The sequence below is a fragment of the Thalassophryne amazonica genome, chromosome 8 (assembly GCF_902500255.1).
Source record: "Thalassophryne amazonica chromosome 8, fThaAma1.1, whole genome shotgun sequence".
In the NCBI taxonomy this organism is placed as follows: Eukaryota; Metazoa; Chordata; class Actinopteri; order Batrachoidiformes; family Batrachoididae; genus Thalassophryne; species Thalassophryne amazonica.
In genome coordinates this window covers 37,944,066-37,965,834 of record NC_047110.1, presented here as the reverse complement: position 1 = coordinate 37,965,834, position 21,769 = coordinate 37,944,066, and the positions used below count along the sequence as shown (strand labels likewise).

The 21,769-nt window shown below is 41.3% G+C and overlaps 1 protein-coding gene and 1 long non-coding RNA gene across 2 annotated transcripts; one reads left to right on the top strand and one right to left on the bottom strand.

The window, feature by feature from the left end:
• Positions 1 to 1,304: 1,304 nt before the first annotated feature.
• On the top strand, positions 1,305 to 10,555 carry LOC117515442 (myoD family inhibitor domain-containing protein-like). The gene is made up of 4 exons (XM_034176006.1): positions 1,305 to 1,481; positions 4,042 to 4,128; positions 9,114 to 9,350; positions 10,253 to 10,555. The coding sequence occupies exons 1-4, from the start codon at positions 1,472 to 1,474 to the stop codon at positions 10,522 to 10,524; spliced, it is 606 nt and encodes a 201-aa protein (XP_034031897.1). The 5' UTR covers positions 1,305 to 1,471; the 3' UTR covers positions 10,525 to 10,555.
• LOC117515443 lies at positions 10,503 to 15,906 on the bottom strand. Its single transcript, XR_004562151.1, has 2 exons — positions 11,018 to 15,906; positions 10,503 to 10,984 (listed from the first exon to the last, which is right to left on the bottom strand). It is a non-coding gene; the product is annotated as an uncharacterized LOC117515443 (long non-coding RNA).
• Positions 15,907 to 21,769: the final 5,863 nt, after the last annotated feature.

Below are 21,769 nucleotides of genomic sequence, written 5' to 3'. Positions count from 1 at the left end.
GCAGAACCGGAACCACACAATTTCCTCCGCCACCAGACCCCGGGAATACTGGAGCCGCCAAGTCCCGAACTCCCAGGTGGCCACTGCCTCCGCGTGTCGGACCTGGTACTGCTGGCGAGGAACAAAAGAACAATTAAATGTGGGTGCGTCTGCACCCAGGAATCCGTACGGCAGGAAAACTACCTCCACCACTCGTTGGAAAAGGAGTCAGCTAAACAACTCACAAAAGTCACAAAAGATCACTGTTAACCAGTCAGCTGAGCACGTTACCTTCCAGGTAGAACGATATCTCGGCAAAGAGGTGGAGGCGTCGTCCTGCTGATATTCCCCTGCTGATCAGATGATGGGTAACAGCTGTTGCAGGTGATGCGTGACAGCTGTCACCCTGGCTGCTCCTGTGAGGCGACTGCGCCCTCTCCTGCCTGAAGCCCGCACTTCAGGCACGGCGCCCTCTGGTGGTGGGCCAGCAGTACCTCCTCTTCTGGCGGCCCACACAACAATTTCGCCTCGTTTCTGCTTAAAACTACCTCGTTTCTGCTTAAAACTGACTTTAGAATGATTTAAGAGGTTTTACCTTTATCATCTGATGGTTCTAATCCATAATCCATTTAACTGCTTTGGGTGAAGAGACTCCATCTCAGACGTGCTGCTGTGGTTCGAAACGACGCATGCAAAACGGGGACCGATTTTTAGGGGTGGACCATTCAGTCTGCGACACCGGCAGGCTGCACTATGAACTAATTTTCCTTATATGCTTTTATTTCAAATAGTTGCAAAAGACAGTTAAAACTGCACTGTCAATGCACGCACACACACACACACACACACACACACACACACACACACACACACACACACACACACACACACACACACACACACACACACAACACACACACACACACACACACACACACACACACACACACACTCATTGTGGGTTTAGTGAGAGAAAACACAAAATGATCAACATTATTTTACACGTAGTAAAAAATCAAGACACTTCTAAATCACTTTCTTGCATTCATTTGAATTTTGAACACTAACAGCGGCTTTGACATCTTTAGGTGTGCCTGTGTGTCTGTGTGTGTGTGTGTGTGTGTGTATGGGGGGCTTGCATACATATTCATCTGACACACTCGTGAGGTATGTGTCTCCATTGTGCGAGCTGATTAAAAAAGCTGAACAGAGAAAGGCAGGCCACGTGCTGTTTTGCAGTCAGTGGGGATGTACAGGGGAAAGGGTGTGTTTTTGAGTCACCGACCAACAGCAAAACACACACAAACACATTCTCCTGAGCGGTGACTCAGCCCGGAGTGTTGGGGGGGGGGGGGTTCTGACCTCTGCCTGGACAAAAGTAGCAAGCTGAAGCAGGTGAACAAAGTCTCAGACAAATCCAAAGCAGTCATGTTCTTCAGACGTGTCACCAGGAGTCCATTTATCTGCAGACGAGCCGGACCAAACCAACAATATGAATGAAGGCAAGTACGAATGATCTGAACTAGAAAAGCAGGCAGCATTTCTCTTTCAGGTGCTGCTATTTCTTTAAGTATCTTCATAACAAAAACGATTCCAAGGATTCAATATTTTACAATAAATAAATAAATCTTTATTGTCAGATAGGCGAAGCCTTTAAAACATCACAGAAGGTCTTCAGTGACATATTAAATTATCTGAAGGTGAGCAGATTTTTGACATCACCCCGACATTGAAAAAAAAAGCTACATTTTATATTTTATCTCGTCCCTGTGAAATACGCACACAGCTGTGTGTATGTCAGATATATTTTAAAAACTTTTGTGTTGTTGCATTTTAAAAATTATAACTTAATAAATTAAATGCGACTTGGTGATTAGCAGACCTAAAGCACATGAGCTGAACAGGCAGCTGTATTTTACAGTGTCGCCTCTTTGGCTTAGTTAAAAAAAATTGTGGAATCATTTATTTGACATTTTCTAAAGTGAATTAAGGGGTGTGGCTTATAATTGGCTATTTTTGGCTCATTTTCATCCTGGGGCCAGTGGGATGAGACATAAGGAGTTCATCTGGATACTTAGAACAATATGGAGATTAAGGACCTCGATCAAGGGCAGCATAGTGGTTTTGTGTTTCATTAGGTAATTGTACATGCGTATGACCCTCTGTTCCCAATGCTGCTTCTTTAACCTTTTGGCCACTGCCTCGATTTTATGCTACAGCTTCCTCTTAGGATCACTCAGTTGTTCCACTCAATCTGGAAAGTAAAACATTAAAAAAGGTCCATATTTATGTATTCATTAAAAATTTAAAACAGCAGGACTCAAACTACAACAGAAATGAACACAAATTACATCTCATTTATCTTAATTTTATTTGCTTACTTTTCCTGTAATGTCTTTCTCCCATGTGTCCACGCTTTGCACATATGAATAATATGCATACCAAACTGTCCTGGACCAAACACACTCTGTAAGCTGTGAAATACATATATTCTTTTAATAACTAACTTACTGCTCAACAGACAGCAGTGTGAAGGTCTGAATCAGACACCTGCCCTTTTCTACATACATATGTTACATACATATCATACATATATCACATATGTTTGTGCTTCATGCACACTAACTGTGTTTATTTCTTCCTATATCTCTATGGGTGTGTATATATGTCTGACCATGTTGGATGAATGTCAATCTTTTTTCTTAAAATAAATGCATTTGCATGTCTCTTTGTATCTCAATGTCAACCATGTCTGAACAAATGTACACTTTGTTAAAACTATGTAAGAGTAAGTACACCTCTTTGTACATCACACCTTCAAACACAGCCTCATATGACCATCCATGAAAAATCTACTTAAGCTCTACTTAAGCTTAAGCTACTTAAGTCAGTTCCATAAGTATTTGGACAGTGATGCTTTTTTTTTAAAATTTTTTTATTTTTTTTTGTAATGTCGTGACTACAAAACTACAATGGAGTTGAAATGAAACAATCAAATGTCCTTTTGGTGTCAATTGTCAGCTTTAATTCAAGGGGTTTAACAAAAATATCATCCTAACCATTTCGGAATTACATCCATTTGTATTCACTGCACAAAGTTATAGTTGTCTAACTTCTCATCAAAATATCAAATCTACAGTTACAAGATAAAAATGACAAAATGCACAAAAGTTCAATAAAATATAAGGACTTGATTTAGATTATTTAGCTTGACCTTATTTAAAGAAATCTTAAGTAAATTTTCACACAAAACTTGCACGATGCACAGTTTCTTCAATGTTATACAGCTTCACAGTGGAGCAGAGAAGGATTTTTTTTAAAAGGTTGGAAATTTCAGACAGTTTGCAGAAGGCATATGGGAGACAAACATCAGTGTGGCCCATTTTCATGTATGAAAGTCTGAGTAGTGACATTCATGTCTCTCTGTGCTTGGCCTTTGAGGTTGAGAAAAGTTTATGGAGTCATGGGGTCATTGGAGAGAGGCATGTGGGTAATGGTAATTTTTGTTTTACTGTGTGGTTGTGAGAGGATGCTAACCAGTGACCTAATGTGAGAACTGTAAGTCTTTGAGGTTCTTCACAGGATCCTTGCATATCATTGGAATAACTTTTGCTGGAATGATTGGTAACTTGGTGAATGAGTGGTGAAGGCAAACTCAGATGAGATGCTTTGTGAAGGAATTTCAGCTTCATCACTTTGGCCATGTGGCACACCTCTTTGGGCCTGCAGGTGCCTCAGCGTTGAGGACCCTAGCAACTGGAAAAGGCCAAGAGGATCCTCAAGTATCACCTGCCTGTGAAAGATAAACGGCTACTTTTGGGAGGTGGTGTGGCAACATGTGGCACCAGAGTGAGCTCCTAAACCTGACCTGACACTGTGTATATATCTGTAAAAGTACCAACAGATCTAACATTACATGACTATGCTAAACAATTTGAACAGTTATTGTGAGCACTACTGATTAGTTTTATGGGGTTCGCATTTCATTTTGATGTCAAAATCCAGTTATTGTGCAATGTGAAACTTTTAAGCTAACACAGCTTTCCTCTGATATGTTTCAAGGCAGCCCATCTGTTAAATCACAGGAAATCCCTTCAGCACGTGAACAAGTCAGCAGAGGAAATAACATCCACACTGACCTTGTCACCAGTAAGTGGAAAGTAAATGTGAGTTTTGATTAGTAGTTAGATTATGAAAATATGCACAAGTGCTGGTTTTATTTCTCAGCTAACTATACATGTATATGGCAAAATAGTAATGACTATAACAAAAACAACAAATTGGATGAATGACCTTGGAAATACAGCAGGTAAAATAAGGATTTAACACGTCATTTTTCTTAGTAAATATATTTCTAAAGGTGCTACTGACATGAAAGTTTCACCAGATGTGAGTAACAGCCCCGTAATGCACACATACAAAAAAAACAACAAAAAAAACAAAACAAAAACAAGCACAATTAAGTACAGAAATTAAGTTATGTGTAACAATGTGAAATGACACAGGAAACGAGTATTGACCACATGAAGAAAGGGAGGTGCAAAAAGACATGAAAGACATGGAAAGCCAAGATACCTGCTGTAATCTATCAATAATTAGAAAGCAATCCTGCTCCTTGTCTGTGCAAAGTAATATCAGCTGGTTCCAACCTAACAGATGGCTTATAAAAAGGTGTCTTATTAACATAGTAGCACACAAGAAACATCTCATGATGAGTAAACGCAAAGAGCTCTCTCAAGAACTTTGCAACCTTATTGTTGCAAAACATACTGATGGCATTGGTTACAGAAGGATTTCTAAACTTCTGAATGTTCCAGTGAGCACTGCTGGGGCCATAATCAGGAAGTGGAAAGAACATCATTTCACCATAAATGGGGTACGACCAGGTGCTTATCGCAAGATTTCAAATGTTGTAACAGCATTTTCTGTGTGACGCAGCGATGTTCAGCAGCACTTCGGGGTTGTGTGTCCTTTGATTTGAGTTGATTTATTTGTCAATAACATTGTAAGTCCCTTCTGCTGTTTTTTTTTTTTTTCACTCCAGACATTTAGCAGAAAGATTTCCCTGGTTTAAAGACACACATGTGCGCTGTTGAAGCTGGAACTGAGCAGTGTGTCATTTAATGAAACCATGTTGTCATATTTCCTCAGTGACTGTGCATCCCTCACGAGCTTATCGAAGAGAGAGAGAGAGAGAGAGAGAGAGAGAGAGAGAGAGAGAGAGAGAGAGAGAGAGAGAGAGAGAGAGAGAGAGCTTGACAGACAGAAAGAGCGAGAGAGAGAGAGAGAGACAGAGAGAGAGCTCTCCAGATAAAAACAGATTAAACACAACACAGTGCCATATGCTCTGCTACTCCAGAACTGTGCACCTCCATAAGAAACAAAAAACATACATTAAATGCATAATTCCAGAAGTCCTGATGTCCGCAGCACCTGCGGCCATGCTGGCAGCAGCTCAGGTAGTTCCAGAATCAGTTGTTCCTCTCTGATCATCTCTGCTGTTGTGGTGTGCTGTCCTGCAGCTCACCCAGCTGTCCCTCCCCCACCACCACCCCTCCCACAGTTTTTTCATGAATCTCATGAATGTCAGGAGTCACAGTGAGTTAATTCAGATGGTTGCATGACATGGTTCTGGGTGCACACTGGGAGGAGCATTGTCACTTCGCTAACTTTGAAAAATTCAAAATCTGACAGCGCCCTGTGAGTGAAGCAAGGGAAAAGTGCCTTCCAGCATATGTTGTGTGAAATGAAGTGATTTCCCTCACAGTCGCTGTTCGCAGGCTGTCGCAGCCTAGTGAGATAGGACGCTAATACCTCTCAGACCCAGTCTAGTATTCTTAAAAATCAGGCAAATGTATACGTAGCTGCATAAGCTCTGGTAAATGCGGGCGTGTTCGGGCTTCATTTGCCCTGCATTGTGTCACCCATGCTCCACCTCTCTACCCATATATGGTCTGGCATTGCAAACACACACACACACACACACACACACACACACACACACACACACACACACACACACACACACACACACACACACACACACACACACACACACACACACACACACACACACACACACACACACACACCTATAGCGCTATATGATTTTACTGGGACTCTGCTCTTCACCTCATTTGCCTTTTTGTTCATCCATCTTTGTGATCACTGGACTCTATATGTATATTGTTGCTTTGCTGCAACATTTCTGATTTTATTATTTTACTTTGAATTTTAATAATATCTGGGTAAAAGCAAGGCTTAAAAGGTTAATCCCTAAATGATATTAAACGCTTTAATTGAAGCTGCTTTATTTAAATCCAGAAGCAGACCGGTGTTCTGTCGAGATGAGGTTCCTCGCGTAACTGCACTTGTGCACTGAAAAAATTACTTGACGAAGTTCGCAAATAAATGTATAAATTGTTCATCCGAATGTAGTAATGTATAAAATCTACTCACTATAAAACAATAAGTATTTTTAACCTGGAGTTAGCTTATTTCGACAGGCAAAATATACATATACATACATTTATGCTCCTAACGTAAAATACAGAAAATGTTTTACTTACTAGGCTAAAAATACACTGAATACAATTAATAAAAAAAAAAAAAAAAACTTTGACGGAAAAAAACAAAAAACAAAATGCGCATGTGCAGTTGCACGTCGAGTGAGTTGCATCATCTGCACATGTGCAGTTGCGCGAAGAACCTCATCCCGACGGGTGACGTCTTCAAGTACGGGGTAGAGCGATGTGCGCATGCGCAGTAGCGCGGCACACCTCATCTCCACGTTCACCTCATCTCGACGGGACACCGGTCCAGAATTTTGATATTATTGAATAATCTTTACCCTCCAGAAATTGTATCATTACACCTGCAAAACATGATGTTATATTATCTGGTATACACTCACCGGCCACTTTATTAGGTAGACCTTGTTGGACCCCTTTTTTCATAACATACGTTAATTCTTCATGGCATAGACTCAACAAGGTGTTGGAAACATTCCTCATAGATGTTGGTCCATACTGACATGACAGCATCATCCAGTCGCCCATTCAACAAGTCTTCATCTAACCTCTGACATCAACCATGCATTTTTCCCACACAACTGCTGCTCACTGATTATCTTTTTCAGATAATTCTCTGTAAACCTTAGAGATGGTTGTGTGTGAAAATCCCAGTAGATCAGCAGTTTCTGAAATACTCAGACCAACCTGTCTGTCACCAACTACCATGTCACATTCAGAGTCACTTAAATCTCCTTTCTTCCCTATTCTGATGCTCTGTTTGAACTTCAAGTTGTCTTCACCAGATCCAGAGGCCGAAATGCGCTGAGTTGCTGCCATGTGATTGGCTCATTAGCTATTTGTGTTAACAATAAATTGAACAGGTGTATCTAATAAAGTGGCCAGTAAGTGTAATTTCAATATACAGTTGTATGTAAACGTTTGGGCACCCCTGATGATTTCCATGATTTTCCTTTATAAATCATTGGTTGTTTGGATCAGCAATTTCAGTTAAATATATCATATACCAGACAAACACAGTGATATTTGAGAAGTGAAATGAAATTTATAGGATTTACAGAAAGTGTGCAATAATTCTTAAAACAAAATTAGGCAGGTGCATACATTTGGGTACCCCAACAGAAAAAAAAAATCAATATTTAGTAGATCCCTCTTTTGCTGAAATAACAGCCTCTAAACACTTCCTATAGCTTCCAATGAGAGTCTGGATTGTGGTTGAAGGTATTTTGTACCGTTTTTCTTTACAAAACATCTCAGGTTTGTTGGTTTCCGAGGATGGACAGCCCGCTTAAAATCACACCACAGATTTTCAATAATATTTAGGTCCGGGGACTGAGATGGCCATTCCAGAATGTTGTACTTGTTCCTCTGCATGAATGCCTTAATAGATTTTGAGCAGTGTTTAGGGTCGTTGTCTTGTTGAAAGACGTAGCCCCGGCACAACTTCAACTTTATCACTGATTCTTGAACATTGTTCTCAAGAATCTGCTGATATTGACTGGAATCACCCTCAACTTTAACAAGATACCCAGTACCTGCACTGCCCACAAAGCCACACAGCATGATGGAAAAACCTCCAAATTTTACTGGAGGTAGCAAGTGTTTTTCTTGGAATGCTGTGTTCTTTTTCATGCATACCACCCCTTATGTTCAAATAACTCAATTTTAGTTTCATCAGTCCACAGCCCCTTATTCCAAAATGAAGGTGGCTTGTCCAAATGTGCTTTAGCATACCTCAAGTGACTCTGTTTGTGGCGTGTACACAGGGCTTCCTCTGCATTACAGCATCATACAGCATCTCTTTGTGCAAAGTGCGCTGTATAGTTGAACGATGCACAGAGACACTATCTGCAGCAAGATCATGTTGTAGATCTTTGTCGCAAGTCTGTGGGTTGACTATGACTGTTCTCACCATCCTTCACTTCAGCATATCTGAGATTTTTCTCGGCCTGTCACTTCGGGCCTTAACTAGTACTGTGCCTGCAGTCTTCCATTTTCTCACTATGTTCCTCACAGGGGAAACTGACAGCTGAAATCTCTGAGATAGGTTTTTGTATCCTTCCCCTAAACCATGATGTTGAACAATCTTTGTTTTCAGGTCATTTGAGAGTTGTTTAGAGGCTCCCATGTTGCCACTCATTAGAAGAGATGCAAATGGCCATCTTAAATACCCTTTCTCATGACTGGATTCACCTGTGTAAGGAGGTCAAGGGTCAGTGAGCTTACCAAACCAAATGTGTGTTCCAGTAATTAGTGCTAAATGTATTCAAATCAATAAAATGACGAGGGTGCCCAAATTTATGCACCTGCCTAATTTTGTTCAATTATTGCACACTTTCTGTAAATACTAGAAACTTAATTTCACTTCTCAAATATCAGTGTGTTTGTCTGCTATATGATATATTTAACTGAAATTTCTGATCCAGACAACCAATGATTTATAAAGGAAAATCATGAAAATTATCAGGGTGCCCAAAAGTTGTATTTTGCATACATCTGTATGTGGGTCTGGGGGTTGAAAAAGTTCAAAATGTGCCTAATCATTTGAACACACGAAGACACGTGCAGTAATGATACAACAAATTCTTTCTGTCTGTTATCCAGCTCAGCCTCAGCTTGATGTTGATCCTGCCACACAGGCCTCACCAGAGGCTGCAGGACTCACCAAACCCGGCTGCTGTGCCTCGCCGCACCTCACTGTGCTAGATCTAGCACTGCAGCCCGTCTCCTCCGGTGTGAAACAGCAGCGGCACTCCAGCATGCCTGTGCCCAGTGGAGTGATGGGGCGGAGTAAGAGGAGCGGCTTGGTCAGCTCCCACCGCCCTCCTGCTACAACCAGCGGTAAGCTCCGGCATGGCGGCTCTCATCCATGAGCCCACACTGTCAGTACAGGAAAATCAAAGGCGTTTGAAATGCATCAAATGAATGATTATCCTGTTGTCATCAGTGACAATCTGTCTTTGTGCACAAAGGCGCTGTAAAAAGTTTCTCTTGAAGACTTTCACACTGCACTTTCGATCAGTTTCATCAAAGCCTTTCTTGTTTATCATTGTGTTCATGTTGTTATCGCTGTGAAGTTCTGCATTAAATCAACACAGGAACCTCACATAATGCTCCTTTTTCATCTACACATAGACATTAGCATAAGTTATGTGCAGAAGAAAGTATAATTCAGGCAGCTGAGGAGGAGAACGCTGGACCTCACTCCCCAGGGAATTCTGCTGTCGCCTTTTCATTTACTTTCTTGAGTAAACAGGATAAAACAGCTCGATTTGCATGAACTCACTCACTATCTGCTCCTCGTGACTGTGAAAACAGCGGCTGAGTAACAGCGTGACGGTTTGGACTGCGAGAGCAGCACTAAAACACACCGGCGGGGTTAATGTATGCAATTTCATATGCCGCTAATTTGGAAAGGAGAGCAATTATCTTTTGACAGCTTCTACCGAGTTGTTGTTCATCACCGGGAGCCTCTGCAGTCTTTTTTTCTTTCTTTTTTCCCCTGAGGACTGAACAAAGCCCTGTGATTAAATAAACACAATCACACTGGATCACTACAGCAGATGACTTTCACTTGTAACTTGTTCATGGCACAACAAACAAACACGTTTGAGATTAATTTGGGGTTAATCGAATCATTAATCCCTATTATTAAGAACACATAGAAGCTTTTTTGTTTGTTTGGTTGTTTTAAACTGACTCTGGATCATCACATATATGTTTTAAAATCTGTTTCTCCACAGATTTATGTGTTCACCTGGTGCTGGTGTGTCTGTGGTGTCAGTGCTCCGTCCTCCTCCGAGGCCTGTTGGAGGGCTGCTCCTCCTGTTTAAATGCCCTCTGCACCTGCTGCTGTAACTGCTGCACCCGCTGCTGTTCTGCCATCCAGGATGCGCATGTGGAGCCTCTCAACTGCCACGCCCACTGTCACTCTGTCATGTTCGAGTCCTGCTGTGAGCCTACTGAGTGTCTGGAGTTTTGTTTGGAGTGCTGCAATATTTGCCATCATAGCTAATGAGGAGCAGATTCAATAAGAAGTTGGGTGGACATAGTATGGTCAGGTCAGGTCTCGTAGCGTGTAATGGTGCACTGTGTGCTCACATCCACCATATTATAGAATCACCTTGGGTCCTAGATGGCAAGCAGCCAGGCTGACAACTGGTGTATCCCCACCGTTCCAAATAACCATGTACAGTATTTTTCTGAATATATATTCCACCTGAAAATGTGTCTTATCTGTTCAAAAATGTCATGAAGAGAAAAAAGACATACAGTATATACGTTTGTTTCATGCAACAAGAAGAAAATCAAATTTAATTGCACCTTATTTGTTTATGATGTAAATACCATGTCAGCAAGCAGAAGCTAACACACTAATTAATGCTATTGCATGAGGCACAAAGAACGCAGAGTAAATTGTTTCTTGTCACCACTGAACAGAGAAAAACATTAGAAGTGCCTGGATGCACAAAACACTTCAATGCGAGGCTAAATATGTGCACATTTACCTCACTAAATGTACATAGCCTTTTTAAAATGACCAATTATTATAGTATTAGTCTTACCTTAGCCCAGTGGTGTCCAAAGGACTTTTCAATTCAATACTTTATTGTCATTGCCATAATAACAGTTATAAATGACACGAAATTTCGATGGAGCCTCAAACAACAGCATAGTAGCTTATTCATGACATAATAACTTATTCGTGGGTATGAATATGTTTGTAAACTTTCATTATTAAGTAAGGCACAGAGAGACAGCTCAGCATCTTAGTGCACAGTAGAACAGAGTAAAGTGCATATATATAACGGGGGGGGGGGGGGGGGGGGTCCCAGTAAACAGGGATGTTGGGGAGTGTCGAGTGGCTGCTGCAGCAATGCAAAAACCAATTCACAGTTATTGTAATGGTGGGATGTGACATTTAGTGATGGCGGGTGATGACAGAGAAGGAAGGGAAGGGAGAGACTGCAGGTGTAGCAGCCTCACGGCCTGGGAATACAGACTGCGGGCCATTCTAGAGGTTCTAGCACGTGTGGACCTGTATCTTCTCCCTGAAGGTAACAGGTGGAATAGGTCATGTGCAGGATGGTAACTGTCCTGAAGGATGTTGTACACTCGTCTAAGGCAGCGGCTGGTGTAGAGTGTCCTGATCTCTGGAATGGTAGTCCCGATGATCTTCCCCGCTGTCCTCACCACTCGCTGGAGAGCCTGCCGGTCAGCCTTAGTGCAGCTGGAGAACCACACTAAGAATCCGTAGGTTAGCACACTGCTGATAGCACAGTTGTAGAAGTTAATCATTAGCTGCTGAGGAATTTTGGCACATTTTAGTTTCCTCAGAAAGAAGAGGCGTTGTTGGGCCTTTCCTACAACTGCAGCTGTGTTACTGTCCCAGGACAGATCCTCTGTCACCGTCACGCCTAGGAATTTGAATTTGGAGACCCTTTCCACAGTTTCACCGCCGATGGAGAGTGGAGAGTAAGTGCGTTGACCTTTTTTGCGAAAATCCACAATTATTTCTTTAGTTTTCTTAATGTTCAAAACCAGGTTATGATTGTCACACCATGATGCCAGTTGTTACACCTCATCTCTATATGCTGCCTCATTGTTGTTGTTTTGTTTTGGTCATCACTATGAGGCAACTCAGGAGAAGAAAACGGGGAACCATCTAGGCCGTATACAGTAAGGATGGGACTCTGTTGAGTTCAACTAAGGAGGTAATCCAGTGCTGGAAGGAGCACTTTGAGGAACTCCTGCATCAGATGAGAGCGCCCTCTGTAGTAGAGACAGAGCTGGAAGCTGATGTGGGATAATCATGAATTTTTCTGCTGGAAGTCACTGAGGTAGTCACACAGCTTCACAGTGGCAAATCCCCGGGGGTTGATGAGATCCATCGAGAAATGACAAAGGCTCTGGGTGTGGAGGGACTGTCTTGGATGAGATGTCTCTTCAACATTGTGTGGAGGTCTGGGACAATGACAAAGGAATGGCAAACTGGGGTGTTGGTTTCCATGTTTTAAAAAAGAGACCAGAGAGTGTGTGTGCCAATTACAGGGGCATCACACTACTCAGCCTCCTTGGTAAAGTCTACTCCAGGCTGATGGAAAGGAGGGTTCGGCTGATAGTCGAAACCTCAGATTGAAGAGGAACAATGCGGGTTTCGTCTTGGCCGTGGAACAACCGACCAGCTCTTCACTCTCACAAAGATCCTGGAGGATGCCTGGGAGTACACCCATCCAGTTTGCATGCATTTTGTGGACTTGGAGAAGGCGTATGATCGGGTACCCTGGGGGATACTGTCGGAGGTGCTGCGTGAGTATGGAGTGAGAAGGTCCCTTCTCAGGGCCATCCAGTCTCTGTACACACAAAGGGAGAGCTGTGTTTGGGTTCTTAGTAGTATGTTGGACTTGTTTCCGGTGGGGGTTGGCCTCCGCCAGGGCTGCGCCTTGTCATCAATCTTGTTTGTGATATTCATGGACAGGATATCAAGGCATACTTGGGCAGAGGAGGGTCTTGTTTACGAGCGAGGGGACAATGGAGCATGAGATTGGTGAATTTGCCATTGACAGTGCAAAAGTAAAGGAAAGGAATCAAGTTTTTGACTTTCATGTCATGGTACTTCAATTACAACCCTAAATCACAAAAAGTTGAGATGATATGGAAAATGAAGAAAAAAACATGCAGTGATTTTTACATTTATTTAGACTTCTATTTCATTACCGATGGTATGAAGCCAAGATATGTATTTCATGTTTTATTTGATCAACTTAGTTACATTTCTTAATATACATCCATTCCTGCATTTCAGGCCTGCAAGACATTCTGAAAGAAGTTGGAAAGCTAAAGCATTTATTACTTTGTAATGTTGCTATTCCTTATCACAACACTTAAAAGACATTTTGCCATTGAGGATACCAAGTGATGAAACCTGTCAGGTGTTATTTTGTCCCATCCTTCAACATACAAGGTGTGCAGCAGCAATACAGGTCATCATTGTTACATTTTTCATTTCAGAATTCTCTACACATTTCCTACAGGGGACAGGTCAGGACTGCAGGCAAGCCATTCTAGTAACTGTACCCTCTGCTTCCAAAGCCACACCATTGTAATGTTTACAGAATGTGGTTTTGTGTTGTCTTAAGGAATGCATGGATGTCTCTGAAAAAAATGTCATCTTGAAGGCAGTATATGTTGCTCTGAAATCTGTGTACTTTTCTACATTAATGCTGCCATCACAGAAGTGTAAATTACCTTTGCTAAAGGTATTGATGCAGCACCATACCATGACAGACCCTGGCTTTTGGACTTGTTACGGACAAGAGTTTGGATTGCCCTTTTTGTCTGTGGTCCACAGCACACAGTATTCACTTAGTCCAAAAAAGATCTAGAATACTGATTCATTTGACCACCATCTGTGTGATGGTCCAATCCAGATGTCTCAGATTCCAGAGAAGTTGATGTTACTTCTGGACAAGATTAACATAAGGCTTATTTTTTCTAAAGTTTTAAGTGGGATTTATGAATCTTCAGATTTCAAAACACAGGAACAGATGTTATTCAATCTTTTGTGCAAGCATTACAATAGAGCTGATGGTAAACTAACACTGAAGTTATTGGTTTTGGCTGGGTGACAGAAGGGGTTATCAAATGGGCATCTTCCTTCTTCAGCTTTTCATTGACAATGCTTCCAGATGGCATGACACCGGATTCCAGTTTCCTGCACCATCCTAGCCTGATACTTTTGGAAGCCAGCAGGGATCTTTCATCCACAGGCTGCTTCTCTGTATCTGATGGAGCTATAATGGTTACCTACAAACTCTGACAACAAACTCCCAGATTCCTGAGCAACGCGGTGGTGGATATTGCCACAAGGCCTCTGCACCCCGCTTATACAGAGTGAACTTGAGCACCCAAGCCATGATGTTTTGCCTCAGTGGTCAACTCAGTATAAGATAGGTGTTTTCTCCCATCAACTGAGTCCTCCCAGGGTAAAGTGTGCTCAGTGATGAAGATGTTTCTGTGATTGGGGGCGAGAGTATCAGGTCAGGTCTTAGGGTTGTGGTAACTTGGAAGGGAAGACAAACTGTTGGCCAGTATTGACCAACATCTTCCAGTTGCTGGCCAAATGTAGCTGGTCTCACTCTGATGGTCTGGCGTTACTCTTGCAAACCATAGTCCCCTTTACAGTCAAAGGACATTTTCTCTAAAGGGTTGACTGTTGCCAGTTTGGAGAGTTTGCTACAGCTGCCTATTTTCTAAGGTGGATATGAGGTTCTTTAGGACCTGATTGTGACACCATCCTTGGGTGAGGCTAACTTTACACTCTATAAGTATGTGTTTGAGGGAGGCTGGCATGTGGCAGAGGGCACATAGTGGCTCTTCACCCACCAACTGATGCAGGAAGGGCATTGTAGGTAGTTCTATTGGTAATCCTTGTTTTCATGGCCCACACATCCCTCCAGCTGCTGTACCTTCCTTCTACACTATCCCATTGTATCCACTCTCCATGTTTCCCGAGGGAGACCGCCTTAGCCCACTTTGTGGCCTGCTTTTAACTGCGCACTTCCTCTATTACCATTCTCTTCCTTTGTAGTACAGAGGCCTTACTCCAAACTGGGTGGCAAGCTGTAAACCCCAAACATCCTCTTGCTTTTATATTTTCCACAATATCAACTTGTATAAGTGCTGCTGCTGCCTCAACTACTACTCTGGCTCTGTCTCTATTTGCACCCAGCTGCCAATGTTGATGCACTAAAAATAAATAAATAAATAAAATAACTTGCTCAAAACAATTATGTAAAGTATTTCCACCCAAGTAAAGTTAATATAGCCAAAACCAATTTTGCTGAGTGACCTAAGTGTAAATTTGTTGGGCCAACATGATGAATTTGCATTACTGTTACTCAATTACCATGGTTTACGCCAACTAGATTTGAAAGCGTAAATGTAGACCCAAGTGTAAATTTCTTCAGTCAACATGATAAATTTGTGTTACTGTTGCCCAGTTACCATGGTTTAGGCCAACTAGATTTGAAAAGGTAAATGCAGACCTAAATGTAAATTTGTTGGGTCATCATGATGAATTTACATTTCTGTTACTCAATTACCATGGTTTAGGCCAACTAGATTTGTAAGGGTAAATGTAACAGACCCAACAAATTTACGTTTAGGTCACTCAGCAAAATTGTGTCTGGCTATTTTAACGCATTTTACTTTGGTGGAAATACTTTCCATAATTTTGTTATGTTCACTGAGCACTTTAAATTTTAAGTTGTTGCATGTTATGTTAAAGCTGCATGATTTGAATGTGTTCACCCATAAAACTTGATTCTATATCACAGAAGCTACACATTAGACTTACATTCATGTAACATAAAAACCAACATGGGTGTTGTTGGTTTTTTTTTGAGTGTGCGTTACTAATCTCTATATGTTGTTTGACTGCAGCGACTCTCTGGCGCGCAAGGGATTATGGGATACGTCAACAGGGCGAATGTTAGTCTTCTATTTATTTTGACACCGGTTATATCAGACGGTTATCTAATTACAACTTGGCTTTTTTTTTTTTTGAAAATGCCTTTTTTACAAATAAAAAAATGGCATATTTTACAAAAGCACATTTATCTGTAAACACAGGCACACGACACACCTCACATTAATGTATTGGTTTACATAGAATGAATCATCCAATCAGTGTGAGCAGATGCACATTTTACCCAGAATGCCATCTGTCTGTGTTTGTTACAAAACTTCAGAATTAGTGCATTATTCAACATTAAAAGATATACGTATGTTATAACTTTGCACAAATGACAGAAGTGACATTAATGGAGTTATTCTATCAGTATTAATTTTATTTATACACCAAACCATAACTCAGCACTGCTTTTTTTTCCAAGACCTCCGCCTGATGGCAGTGCTGTGATTCTGTAGAGAGCTGAGCTTTGCGGCTCCTCTCAGTTGCTTCTGTGCAGGAAGCCAGGATGCTCAAAGACAGAAGTGCTGACTCGTTGTTTGGGTCTGTTGTTGCTTTTGATGCTTCCAAAAGTGATTGTGGTATTAAAACTCAAAATCAGCTTGTTAGTAGTTGTAAGTGTACCAGAGGCAATAATGGAATTTATCGGTTACCAGTTATCTGTAACTTCCGATACATTTTTGGGTGGTTTATTGTTTTAACTTTATCGAAGATAACTTTTCAATTATCTGATGATCTGTTATCGAAGTTAATTTTTTTGGTTATCTGTGCCCACCACTGCTACTCACTATCAAATCAGCATCACCTGGAGTCCCGTATCAACGTGCAGTGATGACAAAGATTTTCTCGAGTAATCCCCTGCCCATGTGTTTATATCAGTTATACAGTTACAATGGCAGTTCTTGATGCAGTGCTGTTAGAGGGATCAGAGATGACAGGTGTTCAGCTTAAGCTTGTATCGTTGCCCTTTATGCACTAAATATAAAAATATTTAATGATATTAAATGATATTATGCACTGTAAATCTCTTCTTGTACTTCTTTGAGGAACAGAAATGTTCTTATTCTCCACATAAAATAAGCATGTGCACAAAATCATCACTAGATTCATGACATGTGTACCAGCCAGTTTTGTTCTCATCACTGTATGAATGTCATCTATTTGGTGTTTCATGAAGAAAGTCCACATTAGAGGTCTCCAACTGGTTCAAAATGTTGCTGCCATGGTTTTAACAAGAAGCAGAAAGTTTGACCACATTATGCATATTTTGGTGTCTCTTCACTGGCTTCCTGTCTGTGTAAGGTCGGATTTCAAGGTTCTGTTACTAACCTATAAAATTATTCATGGACTGGCACCTACTTAGCTGACCTAATTACACCCTACATACCGTCCTGGGCTCTGCATTCTCAGGGTGCAGGACTACTTTGGGTCTCTAGGGTGAATTAAAAAGTGTGCATTTCACAAAGCCTCTTGTCATGCACCTGTTTTGTGGAATGATCTCCCTGTGGATATAAAACAGTCAGATTCTGTAGAGACATTCAAGTCCAGACATAAGATGCTTCTATTTTTCCCTCTCGTATGGTTAGCACACTGGTATGGTACGGAACTATGCTTCCTATTCCTTTAACTCATCTTATGAGCAACAGAACAGGTCTCAGCGTCACTTCATCTAAATTCAATCAATCAACTTCAATCAACTTTTTTTTTATATAGCGCCAAATCACGACAAACAGTTGCCCCAAGGCGCTTTATATTGTAAGGCAAGGCCATACAATAATTATGAAAAACCCCAACGGTCAAAAGGACCCCCTGTGAGCAAGCACTTGGCAACAGTGGGAAGGAAAAACTCCCTCTTAACAGGAAGAAACCTCCAGCAGAACCAGGCTCAGGGAGGGGCAGTCTTCTGCTGAGACTGGTTGGGGCTGAGGGAAAGAACCAGGAAAAAGACATGCTGTGGAGGGGGGCAGAGATCGATCACTAATGATTAAATGCGGAGTGATGCATACAGAGCAAAAAGAGAAAGAAACAGTGCATCATGGGAACCCCCCCACAGTCTACGTCTAAAGCAGCATAACCAAGGGATAGTCCAGGGTCACCCGATCCAGCCCTAACTATAAGCCTTAGCGAAAAGGAAAGTTTTAAGCCTAATCTTAAAAGTAGAGAGGGTATCTGTCTCCCTGATCTGAATTGGGAGCTGGTTCCACAGGAGAGGAGCCTGAAAGCTGAAGGCTCTGCCTCCCATTCTACTCTTACAAACCCTAGGAACTACAAGTAAGCCTGCAGTCTGAGAGCGAAGCGCTCTATTGGGGTGATATGGTACTACGAGGTCCCTAAGATAAGATGGGACCTGATTATTCAAAACCTTATAAGTAAGAAGAAGAATTTTAAATTCTATTCTAGAATTAACAGGAAGCCAATGAAGAGAGGCCAACACGGGTGAGATATGCTCTCTCCTGCTAGTCCCCGTCAGTACTCTAGCTGCAGCATTTTGAATTAACTGAAGGCTTTTTAGGGAACTTTTAGGACAACCTGATAATAAAGAATTACAATAGTCCAGCCTAGAGGAAATAAATGCATGAATTAGTTTTTCAGCATCACTCTGAGACAAGACCTTTCTGATTTTAGAGATATTGCGTAAATGCAAAAAGGCAGTCCTACATATTTGTTTAATATGCGCTTTGAATGACATATCCTGATCAAAAATGACTCCAAGATTTCTCACAGTATTACTAGAGGTCAGGGAAATGCCATCCAGAGTAAAGATCTGGTTAGACACCATGCTTCTAAGATTTGTGGGGCCAAGTACAATAACTTCAGTTTTATCTGAGTTTAAAAGCAGGAAATTAGAGGTCATCCATGTCTTTATGTCTGTAAGACAATCCTGCAGTTTAGCTAATTGGTGTGTGACCTCTGGCTTCATGGATACATAAAGCTGGGTATCATCTGCGTAACAATGAAAATTTAAGCAATACCGTCTAATAATACTGCCTAAGGGAAGCATGTATAAGTGAATAAAATTGGTCCTAGCACAGAACCTTGTGGAACTCCATAATTAACTTTAGTCTGTGAAGAAGATTCCCCATTTACATGAACAAACTGTAATCTATTAGACAAATATGATTCAAACCACCGCAGCGCAGTGCCTTTAATACCTATGACATGCTCTAATCTCTGTAATAAAATTTTATGGTCAACAGTATCAAAAGCAGCACTGAGGTCCAACAGAACAAGCACAGAGTGTCCGAAGCCATAAGAAGATCATTTGTAACCTTCACTAATGCTGTTTCTGTACTATGATGAATTCTAAAACCTGACTGAACCTCTTCAAATAGACCATTCCTCTGCAGGTGATCAGTTAGCTGTTTTACAACTACCCTCTCAAGAATCTTTGAGAGAAAAGGAAGGTTGGAGATTGGCCTATAATTAGCTAAAATAGCTGGGTCAAGTGATGGCTTTTTAAGTAATGGTTTAATTACTGCCACCTTAAAAGCCTGTGGTACATAGCCAACTAACAAAGATAAGTTGATCATATTTAAGATTGAAGCATTAAATAATGGTAGGACTTCCTTAAGCAGCCTGGCAGGAATGGGGTCTAATAAACATGTTGATGGTTTGGATGAAGTAACTAATGAAAATAACTCAGACAGAACAATCGGAGAGAAAGAGTCTAACCAAATACCGGCATCACTGAAAGCAGCCAAAGATAACGATACATCTTTGGGATGGTTATGAGTAATTTTTTCTCTAATAGTCAAAATTGTGTTAGCAAAGAAAGTCATGAAGTCATTACTAGTTAAAGTTAATGGAATACTCAGCTCAATAGAGCTCTGACTCTTTGTCAGCCTGGCTACAGTGCTGAAAAGAAACCTGAGGTTGTTCTTATTTTCTTCAATTAGTGATGAGTAGAAAGATGTCCTAGCTTTACGGAGGGCTTTTTTATAGAGCAACAAACTCTTTTTCCAGGCTAAGTGAAGATCTTCTAAATTAGTGAGACGCCATTTCCTCTCCAACTTACGGGTTATCTGCTTTAAGCTACGAGTTTGTGAGTTATACCACGGAGTCAGACACTTCTGATTTAAAGCTCTCTTTTTCAGAGGAGCTACAGCATCCAAAGTTGTCTTCAATGAGGATGTAAAACTATTGACGAGATACTCTAACTCTCTTACAGAGTTTAGGTAGCTACTCTGCTCTGTGTTGGTATATGACAATAGAGAACATAAAGAAGGAATCATATCCTTAAACCTAGTTACAGCGCTTTCTGAAAGACTTCTAGTGTAATGAAACTTATTCCCCACTGCAGGGTAGTCCATCAGGGTAAATGTAAATGTTATTAAAAAATGATCAGACAGAAGGGAGTTTTCAGGGAATACTGTTAAGTCTTCTATTTCCATACCATAAGTCAAAACAAGATCTAAGATATGATTAAAGTGGTGGGTGGACTCATTTACTTTTTGAGCAAAGCCAATAGAGTCTAATAATAGATTAAATGCAGTGTTGAGGCTGTCATTCTCAGCATCTGTGTGGATGTTAAAATCGCCCACTATAAGTATCTTATCTGAGCTAAGCACTAAGTCAGACAGAAGGTCTGAAAATTCACAGAGAAACTCACAATAACGACCAGGTGGACGATAGATAATAACAAATAAAACTGGTTTTTGGGACTTCCAATTTGGATGGAAAAGACTAAGAGACAAGCTTTCAAATGAATTAAAGCTCTGTCTAGGTTTTTGATTAATTAATAAGCTGGAATGGAAGATTGCTGCTAATCCTCCGCCCCGGCCCGTACTACGAGCATTCTGACAGTTAGTGTGACTCGGGGGTGTTGACTCATTTAAACTAACATATTCATCCTGCTGTAACCAGGTTTCTGTTAGGCAGAATAAATCAATACGTTGATCAATTATTATATCATTTACCAACAGGGATTTAGAAGAGAGAGACCTAATGTTTAATAGACCACATTTAACTGTTTTAGTCTGTGGTGCAGTTGAAGGTGCTATATTATTTTTTCTTTTTGAATTTTTTTGCTTAAATAGATTTTTGCTGGTTATTGGTGGTCTGGAAGCAGGCACCGTCTCTACGGGGATGGGGTAATGAGGGGATGGCAGGGGGAGAGAACCTGCAGAAAGGTGTATAAGACCACAGCTCTGCCTCCTGGTCCCAACGCTAGACAGTCACAGTTTGGAGGATCCAAGAAAATTGGCCAGATTTCTAGAAATGAGAGCTGCTCCATCTAAAGTGGGATGGATGCCGTCTCTCCTAACAAGACCAGGTTTTCCCCAGAAGCTTTGCCAATTATCAATGAAGCCCACCTCATTTTTTGGACACCACTCAGACAGCCAGCAATTCAAGGAGAACATGCGGCTAAACATGTCACTCCCGGTCTGATTGGGGAGGGGCCCAGAGAAAACTACAGAGTCCGACATTGTTTTTGCAAAGTTACACACCGATTTAATGTTAATTTTAGTGACCTCCGATTGGCGTAACCGAGTGTCATTACTGCCGACGTGAATTACAATCTTACCAAATTTACACTTAGCCTTAGCCAGCAATTTCAAATTTCCTTCAATGTCGCCTGCTCTGGCCCCCGGAAGACAATTGACAATGGTTGCTGGTGTCGCTAACTTCACATTTCTCAAAACAGAGTCGCCAATAACCAGAGTTTGATCCTCGGTGAGTGTGTCGTCGAGTGGGGAAAAATGGTTAGAGATGTGCATGGGTTGACGGTGTACACGGGGCTTCTGTTTAGGGCTACGCTTCCTCCTCACAGTCACCCAGTCGGCCTGCT